The sequence below is a fragment of the Oncorhynchus clarkii genome, chromosome 24 (genome assembly GCF_045791955.1).
Source record: "Oncorhynchus clarkii lewisi isolate Uvic-CL-2024 chromosome 24, UVic_Ocla_1.0, whole genome shotgun sequence".
NCBI lineage: Eukaryota > Metazoa > Chordata > Actinopteri > Salmoniformes > Salmonidae > Oncorhynchus > Oncorhynchus clarkii.
In genome coordinates this window covers 39015451-39031715 of record NC_092170.1, presented here as the reverse complement: position 1 = coordinate 39031715, position 16265 = coordinate 39015451, and the positions used below count along the sequence as shown (strand labels likewise).

The window sequence follows — 16265 nt, the reverse complement described above, 5'->3', positions numbered from 1 at the left end:
TTGTGTATCTTAATTTGCACAATTAACAAATTCCATTTGTAATAATGTAGGCAGATCATGAGAAGGATTGTTATCTATAACCAGGAATACCATTTACAAAAATTACAGTTTTGGCAAGCAATTATTTTTAGCAAACAATGATTGTGATTCATCCTGTATTGTCCCTAACATCATTACCCCATAGCAACAGATGTGGGATACACACACACGCACACACACACACGCACACACACACACACACACACACACAACCCCTTTCCCCACAAACAACCACAAGCTCAGACGTTCAACAGTTGTTCCATCCCTGAGCCCAACTCAAGAGAAGACTTCATGTGTGAATGCAAATACATTAGCTGTTTGAGAAGGCATGCAACATTGACCAAGAATGGAAGGTTTGATGCTGCTGCTCCAGTTTCAACTGTTCTGCCTGCGGCTATGGAACCCTGACCTGTTCACCGGACGTGCTACCTGTCCCAGACCTATTATCTGACCATGCCTGTCATTTATGAACATTTGAACATCTTGGCCATGTTCTGTTATAATCTCCACCCGGCACAGCCAGAAGAGGACTGGCCACCCCTCATAGCCTGGTTCCTCTCTAGGTTTCTTCCTAGGTTTTGGCCTTTCTAGGGAGTTTTTTTCTTGGCCACCGTGCTTCTACACCTGCATTGCTTGCTGTTTGGGGTTTTAGGCTGGGTTTCTGTACAGCACTTTGAGATATCAGCTGATGTACGAAGGGCTATATAAATACATTTGATTTGATTAACCAATGTCAAGTCCTAGCTGATGGTTCTCAGATACACCCCCCTACCCGGAAACACACATGCTGTTGTGTCCATTTCCCCAAGAATCTCTGTGCAGTCAGACCTTTTATTTTGTGCCACCAGGGCCACAATAATTTGCCCCCTCTCGGCTAGGTACATGGTCATCAAGGTTTTCATTAGCAGCTTGGAGAAATTCCTTGTGTATTATGCTCACCCATCAGAGGGTTTTGGCTTGAGGCAGGCTCAGAACCTTGAGGCAGGCTCAGAACCTTGAGGCAGGCTCAGAGTCTTGAGGCAGGCTCAGAATCTTGAGGGAGGCTCAGAGTCTTGAGGCAGGCTCAGAGTCTTGAGGCAGGCTCAGAGTCTTGAGGCAGGCTCAGAATCTTGAGGCAGGCTCAGAACCTTGAGGCAGGCTCAGAGTCTTGAGGGAGCGCTGCTGCTCAAGTAGATCTTTGACCGCATTTATCTTTCTGTTTTAGCTGCCTATTGGCTACTTACAGTAGGCCCATAAAAACAGAAAAGGACTTATCCTTACTGAATGCGACGCCTCAGGTGAGTGTCTAAGGTATAGCGTCGGGGACAGTTCCATCACGATAGGGCAATAAATCAACTATATTTGTAATTTATTTTAAAATGTATAACCCATATCTGCATATCCAACTGCTTCTGTTCTGGCACTGTCCCTGCTCTTCAGAACCCAGGTTGGAGATTTTGTTTTGATGTTGCTTATTTATTTAGGACATTTTTAGGACATAAAAACATGTCCTGCCTATGTAAGTCTACTACATTAAATACGTATTGTAATGGTGTGCGTTTTATTACAATACATTATACATTTGGGTTTCAGTAGGCTTGAAGTGTCAACTCGAGAAGCCACCTGTTTGTGCAAACTGAACACCGCCAGCGATACTGTCCCACCGGTGTCTCTCCACCGCGGGGGTTCAGGTGTTCCTCTCCCTGATGACTGAAGGACAAGTGTCGACAAGCTCAGACTCACTGCAGCGAGAGACCCAGAGGACGCTTCGGAATAAACGATACAGTATGCCGAGGTAATTACTAAGCATTAAGGCCAATGTCCCGTGAGCGCTCATCCGCATCTCCAGTGCAGATCACCACATGGTGCTGCCAATTAAATCAGAGCCCCGTGGCGCTTTGTGTTATGTCGTTAACATGAATACAGACAGACAATCACATGCCAGACAATTCATTGGTACTTTATTTTGAATTTTCTAACTCATAATTACGTGTTGCACTTTACACAAGGTTATTTAGCTTACACTTCTACTGTCATGTGTCCTTCATTTATAACTTTGTAATTTTGATTAGAAGGCCAAAAATGCAAAACCCTATAGGCTATTATAAAGTAATGCAAGCGACACAATATATATTTTAACACTAAGGCGCATATAGCCTTTGCCTATAATCTGCTCAATTCTTAATTATTATGTTTATTACACAAATGAAATGTAATTATTTTCATTAATTTATTACAGTCAATAATGTTCATAATCTATGAACCTCAAAAGCCCTTTTGCTTATCTCATGTCTCCATGAGGAGGCTGTTTTGTCAAATTATGTCATGCAACACTGCCGATAATCATCTCCTGAGATTTGGCAGAGGCACCTGTTTGTACTGATGCTGTTTCTTCAGAGCCTGACACTGTGAACAAGCTACTTTATACCACACGTTCACATCATGGATAATACTGGATTCAATTGGAAATACCGGTTACTGTGTGGATTATGTGCTTTTCTCCACCTTTACGCGTCCATCTCGGCGGAGTCCACCTGTAAATTGAAGGCCAAGTTTAACCTGAACGGCTACAGGAACGTAGATAAGAAACAGGTGGTCGTGGGAGGGATGTTTCCCGTTCACCGCCGCATCGCCTCAGCCAATACCAACAGCTCCTCGGTGCCGCTGTCCCTGGGATGCGAGGGGTGAGTACCGGTGAATATTTAGTGTCATGGGATACAATCACATTATATTACTCAGGAGTTTAAAGGCAGTTAAACTGGATTGAGAGGTGGAGAGAGTGACGGTGTGAATGTAGGAACATTTTTCGAAATTAGAGTAAGTTAGTCCTGTTGTATTTCAAATATTATGTGAATGGTATTTAGAACCAGAACATTCTGGGAATTGCTTCTCGACTGAGTCACCCCCCTCCTCCTCCCCTCAAGGTCCTGCTCCCTCATCCAATCGGTGACTCAACAATCACCATCATCCCTAAACTCTCCCTTCAGCCCCATAGATCTGAACTGCTCCTATATTAGCCAATAAACTAAATTATGATGATCTGGGCTTGTTGTCATTCCACCAATATTGTGATATTTTGTCGCCCTCTAGTGGCAGTGTAATGCAACTTCACTACCTTTTATAATATATTGCAGATACAGCACTATTCAAGATGGTAACTACTACTATTATTACTATTTCTAACTATTTCCCATCATCATTATCACCGTCATCATCATCACTTCTCATCCAGGTTTAACTTCCGGACGTTTCGTTGGACTCAGACAATGCTCTTCGCCATTGATGAGATCAACAAGCGGACAGACCTCCTCCCTGATACGGACCTGGGATATGTCATCTACGACTCCTGTTTCACCATCTCCAAGGCTGTGGAGGGCACCCTCACCTACCTGACGGGGCAGGAAGAGGCCGTGCCCAACTACCGCTGTGGCACAGGGGCTCCCCTGGCCGCTCTAGTGGGGGCTGGGGGGTCAGACCTGTCCATCGCCACCGCACGCATACTGGGACTCTACTATTTCCCCCAGGTATCTCTGTCTATCTACATATTAATACATGGACTCTCTCTTCACTGCAGCTCCTATATCTATCTAGGTGTGGTGTGGCCTAATCCAGTGGACATGTTCCTCTCCCTCTCTCTCCTCCCTCCCTCTCTCCTCCCTCTCTCACCCTCTATTCTCCCTCTCTCTCCCTCTCTCCTCCTCTCTCCTCTCCCTCTTTCCTCCCTCCCTCTCTCCTCCCTCTTTCACCCTCTCTTCTCCCTCTCTCTCCCTCTCTCCTCCTCTCTCCTCTCCCTCTTTCCTCCCTCCCTCTCTCCTCCCTCTCTCACCCTCTCTTCTCTCTCTCTCTCTCACTCCTCTTTCCCTCGCTCCTCCCTCTCACCCTCTTCTCCCTCTCTCTCCCTCTCTCCTCTCTCTTATCCCTCTCTCCTCCTCTCTCCTCTCCCTCTCTCCTCCCTCTCTCACCCTCTCTTCTCCCTCTCTCCCTCTCTCCTCCTCTCTCTTCTCCCTCCCTCTCTCCTCCCTCCCTCTCTCCTCTCTCGCTCTCCCACTCTCCTCCTTCTCTCTCCCTCTCTCCTCACTCTCTCCTCTCTCTCTCCCTCTCTCTCTCCCTCTCCTCCCTCTCTCATCCTTCTCTCCTCGTCTCTAGGTGAGTTACTCGTCGTCCTGTTCTGTGTTGGACAGTAAGTTCCAGTTTCCCACCTTTCTGAGGACCATCCCTAACGACGTCTACCAGTCTGAGGCAATGGCCCGCCTGGTGCTGCACTTCGGCTGGACCTGGGTGGGAACCATCGCCGCAGACGATGACTATGGGAAGTATGGCATCAAGGCCTTCAAGGAACAGGTGGAGGAGGCTGGGGTCTGCATCTCTTTCTCTGAGACTCTGCCCAAGGTGACCGGTTACTGTTTCCATTACATCACAGCCCTCAGTGTCTCCCTCTGTCTCTGTTTCTACCTCTCTTCTTCTCTCTCTTATTCTCTCTCTTATTCTCTCTCTTCTTCTCTCTTATTCTCTCTCTTATTCTCTCTCTTCTTCTCTCTCTTCTTCTCTCTCCTGTCTATTTCCCCAGATTTTTCTCCATCAATTTGCTTGTACCATAAACAAGTTAATAAAGTTTTGGAACCCCGTCCTCCCTACTGTTTCCTGTTCTGTGCAGGTGAGCTCTCCAGAGGACATCCAGCGTATTGTGGAGACGGTGGTGGAGTCGACAGCTAAAATCATTGTGGTGTTCTCCTCTGATGTGGACCTGAGCCCTCTGATCCAGGAGCTGATCCAACACAATGTCACCAACCGCACCTGGATCGCCAGCGAGGCCTGGGTCACCTCCGCACTCATCAACCAGCCTGGGGTGAGGGGGTCAACTAATGGTTAGGTTCAACCAGGGGTCACAGGGACGATAGAATTAGAGTCAGCAGGGTGACCATTTTTATTTGAAAGCGGTGTTCCCTGATATGTTGGGTGTTTTCTGTGTCCAGGTGAGTTCATTGCTGGGTGGTACCCTGGGATTCGGTCTGAAGCGTGCTGAGATCCCCGGTCTCCAGCGTCACCTGCTAAACATAGACCCCTACTCCAACCCGCTCACTGAGGAATTCTGGGAAACGGCGTTCAACTGCACGCTGGACTACGGCCGGGCTCTGAGGCTGGCGAAAACAGCAGTGGGGGGCAACACAAGCCTGTCCAGGGCAGTCAGAGGGGTGCCTGAGGGTCTGTGTTCGGGACAGGAATCCCTGGGGAAACTGAATAATACCTACTCTGACGTGACCCAGCTACGCATCACATACAGGTAGATATGATGATGATGATGATGACAGTGATAGCGATGATAACGAGGATGACGGTGATGGGGGTGATGATGACGATATTTTGTATTACAGTGTGTATAAGGCTGTGTACACTGTGGCCCATGCCTTGCATAACATGGAGATCTGTGAGCCTGGCCAGGGGCCCTTCAACAACGACAGCTGTGCTGACATCACCAAATTTGAGCCTTGGCAGGTCAGTCTGTGTGTGTGTGTGTCTGTGTGTGTGTGTTTGTGTGTGTGTGTGTCTGTGTGTGTGTGTTTGTGTGTGTGTGTTTGTGTGTGTGTGTGTGTGTCTGTGTGTGTGTCTGTGTGTGTGTCTGTGTGTGTGTGTGTGTGTGTGTGTGTGTGTGTGTGTGTGTCTTGGTTGTAACCGCTGTAGGTTTAATATGATCCTTCTTCTCCTTTCTCCTCTAGTTGATGTACTACCTGAAGAACGTGTGGTTCCACGTCCCCCACACCAAAGAACCTTTATTCTTCCTGGACGGAGATGTGGACGGCTACTATGACATCATTAACTGGCAAGTGAAAGGTGACGGGGAGATCTCCTACGTGACGATTGGCCGATTCAACAGCACAGCAGCCCCAGATGCCATGATGACTATCAACAATGCATCCATAGTGTGGAACAATGATGAGCTGGAGGTCAGTGAGATACTGTAGTGAGAAGACAAAGACAGTGGTATGTGTGTACCCTGTCTATCTGACTGTCTACCTCCCTGTCTATCTGACTGTCTCCCTCCCTGTCTATCTGACTGTCTCCCTCCCTGTCTATCTGACTGTCTCCCTCCCTGTCTATCTGACTGTCTCCCTCCCTGTCTATCTGACTGTCTCCCTCCCTGTCTATCTGACTGTCTCCCTCCCTGTCTATCTGACTGTCTCCCTCCCTGTATATCTGACTGTCTCCCTCCCTGTCTATCTGACTGTCTCCCTCCCCATCTATCTGGCTGACTCCCTCCCTCCCAGTCTATCTGTCTGTCTCCCTTCCTGTCTATCTGTCTGTCTCCCTTCCTGTCTATCTGGCTGTCTCCTTCCCTGTCTATCTGACTGTTTCCCTCCCTGTCTATCTGTCTGTCTCCCTCCTTGTTTATCTGGCTGTCTCCCTCCCTGTCTGTCTGTCTCTCTCCCTGCCTATCTGACTGTCTCCCTCCCTGTCTATCTGACTGTTTCCTTCCCTCCCTAGCTGACTGTCTCCCTCCCTGTATTTCTGACTGTCTCCCTCCCTGTCTGTCTGACTGTCTCCCTCCCTGTCTATCTGGCTGTCTCCTTCCCTCCCTAGCTGACTGTCTCCCTCCCTGTCTATCTGGCTGTCTCCCTCCATGTCTATCTGGCTGTCTCCCTCCCTGTCTATCTGGCTGTCTCGCTCCCTGTCTATCTGGCTGTCTCGCTCCCTGTCTATCTGACTGGCTCCTTTCCTCCCTAGCTGTCTCCCTCCTTCCCTCCCTAGCTGTCTCTCTCCCTGTCTATATGACTGTATCCCTCCCTGTCTATCTGACTGTCTCCCTCCCTATCTAGCTGACGGTCTCCCTCCCTGTCCAACTGACTGGCTCCTTCCCCCCCTAGCTGACTGTCTCCCTCCCTGTCTATCTGACTGCCTCCTTCCCTCCCTAGCTGTCTCTCTCCCTGTCTATCTGACTGTATCCCTCCCTGTCTATCTGACTGTCTCCCTCCCTGTCTATCTGGCTGTCTCCCTCCCTCCCTGTCTATCTGGCTGTCTCCCTCCCTCCCTGTCTATCTGGCTGTCTCCCTCCCTGTCTATCTGACTGCCTCCTTCCCCCCCTAGCTGACTGTCTCCCTCCCTGTCTATCTGACTGCCTCCTTCCCTCCCTAGCTGTCTCTCTCCCTGTCTATCTGACTGTATCCCTCCCTGTCTATCTGGCTTTCTCCCTCCCTGTCTATCTGACTGTCTCCCTCCCTGTCTATCTAACTGTCTCCCTCCATGTCTATCTGGCTGTCTCCCTCCCTGTCTATCTGGCTGTCTCGCTCCCTGTCTATCTGGCTGTCTCGCTCCCTGTCTATCTGACTGGCTCCTTCCCTCCCTAGCTGTCTCCCTCCTTCCCTCCCTAGCTGTCTCTCTCCCTGTCTATCTGACTGTCTCCCTCCCTGTCTATCTGACTGTCTCCCTCCCTGTCTATCTGACTGTCTCCCCCCTGTCTATCTGACTGTCTCCCTCCCTGTCTATCTGACTGTCTCCCTCCCTGTCTATCTGACTGTCTCCCTCCCTGTCTATCTGACTGTCTCCCTCCCTGTCTATCAGACTGTCTCCCTCCCTGTCTATCTGACTGTCTCCCTCCCTGTCTATCTGACTGTCTCCCTCCCTGTCTATCTGACTGTCTCCCTCCCTGTCTATCTGGCTGTCTCCCTCCCTGTCTATCTGGCTGTCTCCCTCCCTCCCTGTCTATCTGGCTGTCTCCCTCCCTGTCTATCTGGCTGTCTCCCTCCCTGTCTATCTGGCTGTCTCCCTCCCTGTCTATCTGACTGTCTCCCTCCCTGTCTATCTGACTGTCTCCCTCCCTCCTTGTTTATCTGACTGTCTCCCTCCCTGTCTATCTGACTGTCTCCCTCCCTGTCTATCTGACTGTCTCCCTCCCTGTCTATCTGGCTGTCTCCCTCCCTGTCTATCTGACTGTCTCCCTCCCTGTCTATCTGGCTGTCTCCCTCCCTGTCTATCTGACTGTCTCCCTCCCTCCTTGTTTATCTGACTGTCTCCCTCCCTGTCTATCTGACTGTCTCCTACCCTCCCTATCTGACTGTCTCCCTCCATGTCTCCCATCAGACTCCGAGATCAGTGTGCAGTGAGAGCTGCCAGCCTGGTACCAGGAAGGGGATCAGGCAGGGGGAGCCCGTCTGCTGTTTCGACTGCATCCCCTGTGCCGACGGAGAGATCAGCAACACCACAGGTGATATATCATTGTGTTCCCCTTATCAATCCCCAACAGAGCTTTATACAACTGCACTCATTTGAATTGAGTCCACTGTTGTTGTTTTTTAAATTTTATTTTTAAATGATATGTAGCTTGAAGGATATTCTAACAGCTTCGTTAGATTGTTTCTGTTTCTGTGTGTTAGACTGACCTGACATCTTCCCTCTGCCTCCTCTGTCAGACGCCAGGGAGTGTATCCAGTGCACTGAGGATTACTGGTCTAATGCGGCCCGAGACACCTGCGTCCCCAAGACCATCGAGTTCCTGGACTTCAGTGAACCTCTGGGCATCACACTCATAGTGATATCAGCCGTTGGAGCGCTGATCACCCTGGCTGTGGGGGTGTGTAGCCAAAGGCAGGAACAACTAGTGGAATATTGGGCAATAGGATGTTATTGGAGATTTGTCTGTTGGAATTACGAGGATACATAATTACAGTAAATCAGGTAGTATTCACTGCCATTTCTGATAGACAACCTGAAGTGTATAAGGGTTTGGGTCAATTCGCATTGAAGTCACTCAGAAACTTTTCTTTTAAATACATTTTCTCCTTTTCAGTTTATTGAGAAATCCTTGAATATGGAATTTGTGAAAAATGTTGGAATTGGAATTTCAGTTTACTAACTGAATTGGGTGACTTCAATTCCAACCCTGGTGTGTATGATATTCTACTTCAGATGGTCTTCCTGGTCAACCTGGGTACTCCACTGGTGAAGGCCAACGACCCCATACTGAGTTTCTCCCTGCTGTTCTCCCTGGTGGTGACGTTCCTCTCCTCCATCGTCTTCCTGGGAGAGCCCCAGCCTTGGAGCTGCATGACCAGCCAGGTGGGCCTGGCCCTGGGGTTTTCCCTCTGCCTCTCCTCCATCATGGGTGGGTCGAAGTCTCTCTCTCTCTCTCTCCCTCCCTCTCTCTCTCTCTCTCGCTCTCTCTCTCTCTCTCTCTCGCTCTCTCTCCCCCACTCTCTCTCTCTCTCTCTCTACCTTCATCTCTCTCTCTCTCGCTCTACCTTCATCTCTCTCTCTCTACCTTCATCTCTCTCTCTCTCTCTACCTTCATCTCTCTCTCTCTCTCTCTACCTTCATCTCTCTCTCTCTCTCTACCTTCATCTCTCTCTCTCTCTCTCTCTCTACCTTCATCTCTCTCTCTCTCTCTCTCTCTACCTTCATCTCTCTCTCTCTCTCTCTACCTTCATCTCTCTCTCTCTCTCTACCTTCATCTCTCTCTCTCTCTCTCTCTCTACCTTCATCTCTCTCTCTCTCTCTCTCTACCTTCATCTCTCTCTCTCTCTCCCTCCCTCCCTCCCTTCTTTCCTTCCTTCCTTCCTTCCTTCCTTCCTTCCTTCCTCCCTCCCTCCCTCCCTCCCAATCCAGACTAATCCTTTAGCGGCTAGTCTAGCCCTTAAGGAATCATCGACTGTAAGTGACATGATGGATACTCAGTGGCTACAGTAGAGTACAGCTCTTACCACATTGCTCACACAAACCCCTCCCCTTTAACCATGACGACGTGTTGTTCTAGGTAAGGCTGCAGTCCTTATGCTCAGGGCCCGGGTTCTGAAGGCTGCCAGGTCCAAGGCCAAAGCCACTGCCAAGGCTGCAGCTCAGGCCGCCGCCGCTGACACCAGCCCTGATGTCATTGTCACCAATGGCAACATCAACAACAACAACAACAACAATGCCGTAACCGCTGGCAACCCCGATGTGGACTCTCTCCGCCCCGCCCACCAGAGGGTCCTGGCTGCCATAGCAACACTGATCCAGGCCGTGGCGTGCACGGTGTGGCTCGTCATCCTGCCACCGCACCCGGTCAAAAACACGGCGGCACAGAACATCAAGATCATCCTGGAGTGTGACCAGGGTTCTGTGGTCTTCATCTGCTGTGTCTTCGGCTACGACATCCTGCTGGCCCTGTTGGCCTTCGTCTTCTCCTTCATAGCACGCAAACTGGAAGACAACTTCAGGTAGCTAGTCACCTTCATGGCACGCAAACTGAAGGACTCCTTCGGGTAGCTAGTCACCTTCATGGCACGCAAACTGAAGGACTCCTTCAGGTAGCTAGTCACCTTCATGGCACACAAACTGAAGGACTCCTTCGGGTAGCTAGTCAACTTCATGGCACACAAACTGAAGGACTCCTTCGGGTAGTTAGTCAACTTCATGGCACACAAACTGAAGGACTCCTTCGGGTAGCTAGTCAACTTCATGGCACGCAAACTGAAGGACTCCTTCGGGTAGCTAGTCAACTTCATGGCACACAAACTGAAGGACTCCTTCGGGTAGCTAGTCAACTTCATGGCACACAAACTGAAGGACTCCTTCAGGTAGCTAGTCACCTTCATAGCACACAAACTGAAGGACTCCTTCGGGTAGCTAGTCACCTTCATGGCACGCAAACTGAAGGACTCCTTCAGGTAGCTAGTCACCTTCATGGCACACAAACTGAAGGACTCCTTCGGGTAGCTAGTCAACTTCATGGCACACAAACTGAAGGACTCCTTCGGGTAGTTAGTCAACTTCATGGCACACAAACTGAAGGACTCCTTCGGGTAGCTAGTCAACTTCATGGCACGCAAACTGAAGGACTCCTTCGGGTAGCTAGTCAACTTCATGGCACACAAACTGAAGGACTCCTTCAGGTAGCTAGTCAACTTCATGGCACATAAACTGAAGGACTCCTTCGGGTAGCTAGTCACCTTCATAGCACACAAACTGAAGGACTCCTTCAGGTAGCTAGTCAACTTCATGGCACATAAACTGAAGGACTCCTTCGGGTAGCTAGTCACCTTCATAGCACACAAACTGAAGGACAACTTCAGGTAGCTAGTCACCTTCATGGCACGCAAACTGAAGGACTCCTTCGGGTAGCTAGTGGACCTGGAACTTACTTAGCTTAGCATTTTAAAGACTTGGCTAGCTGTAGGCTAAGAGCTAACATAGAAGTTAAGCTAACATAACTTTGCAGTTTAACTTATTATAACTGTTAGGTTAGGTTGAGAGTAAATAACTCACGGACACTAGAGAAGCTTACCCAAGTTTAATTCTTCCCAAAGGGTAGATACAGCTGCATTCAGACAAACAACATTTCACACAAGCACTGATATTTAACCCTTTCTCCTAGGCTGAGACTCCTCCACAACTGAACAGCCAACGTATCTCTGTTGCTAGGCAGAACCTTAGTGATATCTGTTCTTCCTCACTTCATCTAACCTGACCTCTACACCAAAGTGCTCACTCCTCCCCAACTCAAGGCTGTCATGGTGACTGGTACCAGACTGTGTCTCTTCTCCTCCCAGAGGATCCCTGATGTCTTAACAGTGACATATCCTGACATAATGTAAACGTTATACATTCCCCTCTCTCCCTCAGTGACATTGTTAGGTTCTAAGCTCTCCACCCGTCTCCCCTACACATTCCCAAAGCCATCTAACTCCTACATCCATCTAACTCCTACATCCATCTAACTCCTACATCCATCTAACTCCTACATCCATCTAACTCCTACATCCATCTAACTCCTACATCCATCTAACTCCTACATCCATCTAACTCCTACAGATAACCATTAACTTGTGATGTAAAAACTAATCTCTTTCACAGTTGGACACTCTCCTTATGAGTATAACAATGGTCCAAGTTTCACCCAGAATCTAACATAACATATCTTACCATTGCGTAACTTATGATTGACTATCTAAGGTTGTTTTCACATATAGTCCTCTTTAATAGAACGGATCTCAGTCCTCTTTAAAGTGAACTCTGGGGTAAAAAACAAACAAAAAAAAGCAGAAAAACTCATGTCTTTGTGTTCACACTGGCCTTGCCTTTGAATGAGGACTCAACTCTTCTGACAGTTCCCTTCCACTATGTTCTCTTTACATTCTCATAGCTATGTTTAGGAAGGAACCAAGATCTTTTTCCAACATTCACTCTGGGTTTTTACAAAGTGCAGGACAAGCCATTCAATCAGAATACGTTGTCGGACAGCTAGATGTACCTACGTACATTTTGGAAGCTAATAGATTGCATTTAGTTAAAATATGAGACATAATAGTTGTAATCAGAAGATATTATTAACATGTATATTGTATTGCTAATAGAATAAATAGCAATAGAATAACTGCAGAATAAATAATGCTGTAACTGAAAGTGGTATACTGTCCCTTTAAGAGCTAGATTAGACGTTCTACCCTATGTTGTGATTCGGCACACATTTTTGTGAGGGTTTATGACCGGGGGGGAAATGGTGTTGCAGTAGTCTAGTGTGTGGTGCTGGAATAATAACACGTCATCCCGGGGAGCTTTCCGTTCACATTGTCCTGAAAAAAACACGTAATTCAAGCGAACCGAACTCAGAACGAACACCTCTCGAGATGGTCTCAGTTCGATTCACTTTTGGGGCTCTTTTGAGGGGTCTGAGTTCCTTTAGTAGTGTTCACACCGCACACCAAAAAAATTTAAGCGAACCGCAAAATTAAAAAAAAAAAAAATGGTCTGAAAGGGACCACGTGTGAGAACACCCTGAGAGTTGTTGCGCTCATTTGAATTTCATTTGGTTTCTTGCTTTAGACCATTTTTAAACTTGTTGGGGTTTCTTGATTCCAGTGAGGCAAAGAGCTTGACCTTCGGCATGCTGGTGTTCTTCATCGTGTGGAGCTCCTTCATCCCGGCCTATCTCAGTACACGTGGTAAGTTCATGGTGGCCGTGCAGATCTTCGCCATCCTGGCGTCCAGCTTCGGTCTGCTAGCCTGCATCTTCCTACCGAAGTGCTACGTCCTGCTGGTCAAGCCCGAGTTCAACACGGAGGATGTGATGCGGCCGCGTTCCAAGCCACGTGACGGGACTGGGACAGGGACCTCGGCCTCGCTTGCTACGGTGGCCACTGAAGTTCAAGCTACGACAGGCAATGTTGATTATTAGGGTTAGGGAGGGACGCACAAACACACACAAACACACACTATGGGCAGACAAAAACACTCATCTGGAAGCACACTAGGGCCAGTGATACAGGACACGTTGCACTAACTAGGGACGACTCAGCATTTCATTGTGGAGTCTGTTTCCTAGTTTCCTGTGATGTCAAAATACTCTATGTAGTTTTTTGACTAATGTATAGCAATGGAGTTGTCAGAGAGTAGGACTACAACCAAACACAGAGCTGCAACAGAGAGATATCTACGCTGACATGGATATATATATATATATATATATATATATATATATATATATGGTAGATGGATAGGTTCCGTCCTTATGATAACTATATATTTGACTTTAATAATGCAGTCCTGATTTTTTAAATGTTTTATTTATTAATTAGTTTGAGCCTTAGTTAGTTTTTTTAAAAACAGTAATTGCTGCGCTGGCTTGCTATGGTGGTAGAAATACACTGTATTTGTGAGATCATTTGAGATGTCTCAGAAAGGTGGCCGTTAAAAATGTATTTGTTGTCAAAATGTCACCTTTGAATTTAGAGGGATTTTCATTTAATTAGCCTTTATATCATATTTGTATAGGCACATCAATGTCTGAGTGTTTCTGTATAGGAATCTGCATAAGTAGCCTAGTGATCATTGGATCATCCCCACTGATTGGATGGATCATCCCCACTGATTGGATGGATCATCCCCACTGATTGGATGGATCATCCCCACTGATTGGATGGATCATCCCCACTGATTGGATGGATCATCCCCACTGATTGGATGGATCATCCCCACTGATTGTAGATGTTTTCGTAGGGAAGTAAAGGTGTATTGTTAACATTGCCTGCCTGTCCTTCATTTGACTTGAAGTTACTTGCTTTACTTTACTGAAAGTGGATTGTAAAGTAGGGATCTTGTTACAGTGGTGGGCAATGAGCCAACGAGAGGCAGGTAAAGGCTACAGGTGGCAATCAACGATTTACATATACACTAGATGACTTGATTGAAGCCACCGTGACTCCATCTTGGCACTCCACCAACGTTGTAAAAATATATTTTGGAAGCTATTGAAATGCATTTATTAAGGTCTACATTTATTTTTTGCCACTTTTATTACATCATAGACACCTTATTGCATACTTATAAGTTATATTATGTTAATAATAAACATAAACATTAACAAAAATAAAAAGTTTTCCTTTATCTACACTGATTGAAGTGATGACGGGTGATGACATCGAAAAGGGATCATAGTTTTCACCTGGTCAGTCTGGGCTATGGAAAGAGCAGGTGTTCCTAATGTTTGGTACAGTCAGTGTATAAACCCTAGATTGCTGATGCTATGTATTGGCCATTGAGATGCTTTGAAGCCACCGGTCGGCCATATTGGCTCTCCCCAGTAGGAACAGTCCTCCATAGGAATGAATGGAATTCTACAGTATTTCAATGTAATGTTTCAAGGACAAAATTACATTGATTTGATGCTGTACTGGGGACAGTAACATTAGTAATCAAAAAAACATTTCAGAAGGATTTTTAAGCCCTGAGACATGGATTGTGTATGTGTGCCATTGAGACGGTGAATGGACAAGAGAAAATATTTAAGTGCCAAAATAAGTGGATCAAGAATGATCCCAACACCCGAAGGACATCCAGACAACTTGACACAACTGTGGGAAGCATTGGAGTCAACATGGGCCCGCGTCCCTGTGGAATGATTTTGACACCATGCAGAGTCCATGCCCCGACGAATTGAGGCTGTTTTGAGGGGCAAAAGTGGGTGCAACTCAACATTAGGACGATGTTCCTAATGTTTTGTACACTCAGAATATACATAATTGGTGCTTGAAAAAAGCTGTGGTGCCAGAAGCACATGGTAGTGGGAGTTTGTTGGGGCTGCTGTAGTATTTTTTTGCTCAAATATTTTTTTGGGGGGACACACACAAGAATTGTGTTTAGGTACTTTGTAAAATAAAGACAAGTATGCAATTATTATATAAACATAATAGAGCATACAGAAATAAAAAGACCCAGAGTTATAGGTACAAAATAAATAATACAAAATAAGATATACGGAACAAGGACAGGTAAAAAAATAGAGGAAGGCAGATGTCACCACCCGTCCCTACATTATCCCCCCAAGAGTGTGCAAAGCTGTCATCAAGGCAAAGGGTGGCTACTTTGAAGAATCTCAAATATATTTTGATTTGTTTAACCCTTTTTTTGGTTACTACATGATTACAGATGTGTTATTTCATAGTTTTGATTAGATTTTTAAAATTTTCTTTCACCTTTATTTAACCAGGTAGGCAAATTGAGAACAAGTTCTCATTTACAATTGCAACCTGGCCAAGATAAAGCAAAGCAGTTCGACACAATACAACAACACAGAGTTACACATGGAGTAAAACAAACATAGGTATATGTCTCTGGTTGACCAGAGACATATACCCGCTGGAGCGCGTGCTACAGGTGGGTGATGCTATGGTGACCAGCGAGCTGAGATAAGGGGGGACTTTACCTAGCCGGGTCTTGTAGATGACATGGAGCCAGTGGGTTTGGCGACGAGTATGAAGCGAGGGCCAGCCAACGAGAGTGTACAGGTCGCAGTGGTGGGTAGTATATGGGGCTTTGGTGACAAAACGGATTGCACTGTGATAGACTGCATCCAATTTGTTGAGTAGGGTATTGGAGGCTATTTTGTAAATGACATCGCCGAAGTCGGGGATTGGTAGGATGGTCAGTTTTACAAGGGTATGTTTGGCAGCATGAGTGAAGGATGCTTTGTTGCGAAATAGGAAGCCAATTCTAGATTTAACTTTGGATTGGAGATGTGGGTCTGGAAGGAGAGTTTACAGTCTAACCAGATACCGAGGTATTTGTAGTTGTCCACGTATTCTAAGTCAGAGCCGGCCAGAGTAGTGATGTTGGACAGGCGGGCAGGTGCAGACAGCGATTGGTTGAAGAGCATGCATTAAGTTTTACTTGTATTTAAGCGCAATTGGAGGCCACAGAAGGAGAGTTGTATGACATTGAAGCTTGCCTGGAGGGTTGTTAACACAGTGTCCAAAGAAGGGCCAGAAGTATACAGAATGGTGTCT

The 16265-nt window shown here is 46.9% G+C and overlaps 1 protein-coding gene across 1 annotated transcript; it reads left to right on the top strand.

Moving 5' to 3' along the window:
* Positions 1-2444: 2444 nt before the first annotated feature.
* Positions 2445-13268, top strand: LOC139382914 (vomeronasal 2, receptor 1). Its single transcript, XM_071127179.1, has 12 exons — positions 2445-2702; positions 3251-3542; positions 4165-4407; positions 4673-4864; positions 4992-5299; positions 5391-5511; positions 5733-5960; positions 8092-8215; positions 8421-8581; positions 8917-9112; positions 9761-10202; positions 12844-13268. Exons 1-12 carry the CDS (start codon positions 2461-2463, stop codon positions 13157-13159), a joined length of 2865 nt encoding a protein of 954 aa, XP_070983280.1. The 5' UTR covers positions 2445-2460; the 3' UTR covers positions 13160-13268.
* The last annotated feature ends 2997 nt before the right edge of the window (positions 13269-16265 follow it).